Raw genomic sequence first — 3,316 nt, 5'->3', positions numbered from 1 at the left:
TTCATTTTATAATATTTTTTGTATATCATATTTTTCACTCCATCTATTTGTTAGTGTGCTCCATAGGATAATTTTATTGATTAGGGTTTTATTATTAGGATAGACAACCCAGATTCTGTATTGATGAAATTGGAGGGAAAGCCAATAAATACATATTTGAAAAGCTCTGGGTTGTTCATCTCTAGCACTTACGAATCTAACGATCTCAATTTTTTCCCTGTTCTACGGCCTGAATTAATAAAAGCTTACATAATTAATAAATCAGCAATTACCCTAGCTAGAGCTGATTCAGTGACGAAAAACGCCGACCCTGTCTAGAAACGGGAAAAGGTGAAGAAGAAGAAGAAGAAGAAGAAGACCTAAGCCATATGTGCTACGGGTCAGTTTAGTGCATGAAAAGCTGTATTTTATTATGTGGCTTTTTTCAGGCATCATACGAAATTTTTCTTTGGACTAGTTTGGACAATGGCCTCGTACCACACCAGAGCTACCAGTCCAAACTTCAAAGAGAAACTTCGTATGATGACTGGAAAAAAGGTCACATAATAAAATACAGCTTAACTTTACGATTATTTATGGTTGGAGCATGGTAGAGCTTTGCCACGCCAAATTTTTAGTTCCTGTAGTTACCTGACTTTATTACATCAGGCCTTGGAACACCATATGTGCTACGGGTCAGTTTAGTGCATGAAAAGCTGTATTTTATTATGTGGCTTTTTTCAGGCATCATACGAAATTTCTCTTTGGGCTAGTTTGGACAATGGCCCCGTACCACACCAGCTACCAGTCCAAACTCCAAAGAGAAACTTCGTATGATGACAGGAAAAAAGGTCACATAATAAAATACAGCTTAACTTTCCGATTATTTATGGTTGGAGCATGGTAGAGCTTTGCCACGCCAAATTTTCAGTTCCTGTAGTTACCTGACTTTATTACATCAGGCCTTGGAACGATTTTGTTTTTTCTTTTTGTCTCAAAAATATATTTCACTATTACTGTTTGTTTTAGGTGAATTCTAGTCTCTCAATATCAAACAAGTTTGTATTTCTCATTTTATCCTATAAATGAACAAAAAAATATTATACTTGTTCAATGTAATGAAAACGCCAACCCTGTCTGTACACGGGAGAAGGCGAAGAAAAAGAAGATCCAAATATTGTAATATTCTTCAAGCCTAGTGGGTAGCGTATAATATCTCTAGTAGCGCGGTCAAACTTTCTTGACTTGGCGGGGCGGAGCGCTACCGCGTCCCTAATCACACTAGGCTTGCACGCCGGAGGTCCCGGGTTCGATTCCCGGCGGGGTAGTATTTTTTTTCGGCTCCGTGCTTGGAGATTGAGGTGCACTCAGCCTCGTGAGAACAATTGAGTAGCTACTTTAATCATGTAGCGACCAGTGGCGACATTACCAGTGTAAGAAGATTATTGAAATATGGACATTGATTGCTAAGGAGGCACTTAGTAATGCTGTGATATCCACTAAAGTTGTGAAAAAGGTCTGCTTTACCACAAAGAATTCATGACTTGATTTGATTCTTCTCCTTCTTCTTCTCCTCCTCCTTCTTCTTTTTCTCCTTCTCCTCCTTCTTCTTCTTACCTGAGACGGTGGTTCGATGGAGCAGAAGAATACAGGGTCCGGGATTCGAGTCCTCACGTTGAACAATTCATTCAGTTCCTCATCTGATAGCTTGGAGGCTTTGCCATAAGATAGCCGGGCAGTCTTGTAAGCTTTCTCATTTGAACAGATAAGATCCCCACACATTGTGGTCTGGAACAGAATTTTCATAGTCAGCTTGGAAGGTAGCGGTCTCGTCTTCATCTGATAGCTTGGAGGCTTTGCCATAAGATAGCCGGGCAGTCTTGTAAGCTTTCTCATTTGAACAGATAAGATCCCCACACATTGTAGTCTGGAAAAGAATTTTCATAGTCAGCTTGGAAGGTAGCGGTCTCGTCTTGTCTTGAAAGCGCTAGGTCGCGGGTTCGATTCCCACCCGAGACGAATTTTATCCTAAATAGACAAGGTTCGTTATCGGAAAGACGGGCTATATCATATTTTGTCTTCTCTTCGATTTCGAGATGACTGAAAGGAATTTTAATTATGTTAAGTAAGCGTAAATGTTTGTCACAAATGTCGTTCCCCGTGCTAAATTTTGTCAGTTGACTTGGACTCGAAGCGCCAACCTCCAGATTCAAAGTCCACCGTGCTAACCACTGCACCACCGAGGTTGGTTTCGGGATGAGACGAATTTTATCCTAAATAGACAAGGTTCGTTATCGGAAAGACGGGCTATATCATATTTTGTCTTCTCTTCGATTTCGAGATGACTGGAAGGAATTTTAATTATGTTAAGCATAAATGTTTATCACAAATGTCGTTCCTCGCGCTAAATTTTGTCAGTTGACTTGGACTCGAAGCGCCAACCTCCAGATTCAAAGTCCACCGTGCTGAGCACTGCACCACTGAGGTTGGTTTCGGGATGACGCGCGTTCTCTTATCCTTTCCTCTTTCTCTCTTCGAAAAAAGAAAAGAAAAAAAAACTTAGTGATTATGAAATCTCCAGGATGTTGCCAAATCTACTCACTTTGAGTCCGGTCACAGCCGCAATGTTGCCACACTGTATTTCGTTCACTTCCTTATAATCATCAGCCTCAGCTAGCAGCAGTCTTGTGATCTGCTCTGATTGGTCCAGATGAATGTTGTAGAACTTTTGGCCCTGAGGAACAGATAGAATAAACAATGGAGTATAACTTGAGAATAGAATAGAATAGAATAGCTGTATATTATGTTCCCAATTTCTCTTCTTCTGAAGCTTTTTTTTTTTATTTTATTTTAAAGATGAGTGTTTCACCGCCGTTTTTATTTCGTAGCAATGAAACAACTGCTACATTAGACGCTTGTGGCCTGTGTCGTAGCATGCCCATCCCGTAGTATGCCTCTCATCTGATGGGCGAGAAGAGACACAATACTTCCCATTTAGGTGCTGGCCTGTGTCGTAGCATGCCCATCCCGTAGTATGCCTCTCATCAGATGGGCGAGAAGAGACACAATACTTCCCATTTAAGTGCTGGGTCAACACGAGAACACCAGAAAGTAACCCGTTGAAATATTTGCAATCGAAAAACGAGTACAAATTTTTGTCGATGGTGGGATTCGAACCCGGGACCTTCTGCATGGCAAGCAAGCGCGTTACCACTGGACCAACCGTGCTTGTTTGCCCTCTTTTGGCGTGATAGAAACGAGCTAAATCCTAAAATCCAATGTTTACCTACCATGCTGGCACCGGTCGCTATGCGCATTATATTACATAGCTACTCAT

The 3,316-nt window shown here is 41.1% G+C and overlaps 1 protein-coding gene across 1 annotated transcript in view; it reads right to left on the bottom strand.

Moving 5' to 3' along the window:
* Positions 1-1,004: 1,004 nt before the first annotated feature.
* Positions 1,005-3,316, bottom strand: part of LOC103522570 (ribosome-releasing factor 2, mitochondrial-like) — a 4,152-nt gene continuing 1,840 nt past the window's right edge. The window contains exons 3-5 of the mRNA XM_026832645.1: positions 2,582-2,713; positions 1,597-1,767; positions 1,005-1,058 (exon numbers count right to left, since the gene is read on the bottom strand). Of these exons, the coding sequence (XP_026688446.1) occupies positions 1,005-1,058; positions 1,597-1,767; positions 2,582-2,713 (357 nt within the window). The remainder of the gene's footprint in view (positions 1,059-1,596; positions 1,768-2,581; positions 2,714-3,316) is intronic.

Source organism: Diaphorina citri, unplaced genomic scaffold, assembly GCF_000475195.1.
Source record: "Diaphorina citri unplaced genomic scaffold, Diaci psyllid genome assembly version 1.1 scaffold80, whole genome shotgun sequence".
In the NCBI taxonomy this organism is placed as follows: domain Eukaryota; kingdom Metazoa; phylum Arthropoda; class Insecta; order Hemiptera; family Psyllidae; genus Diaphorina; species Diaphorina citri.
This window is presented reverse-complemented; position numbering and strand designations above follow the sequence as displayed.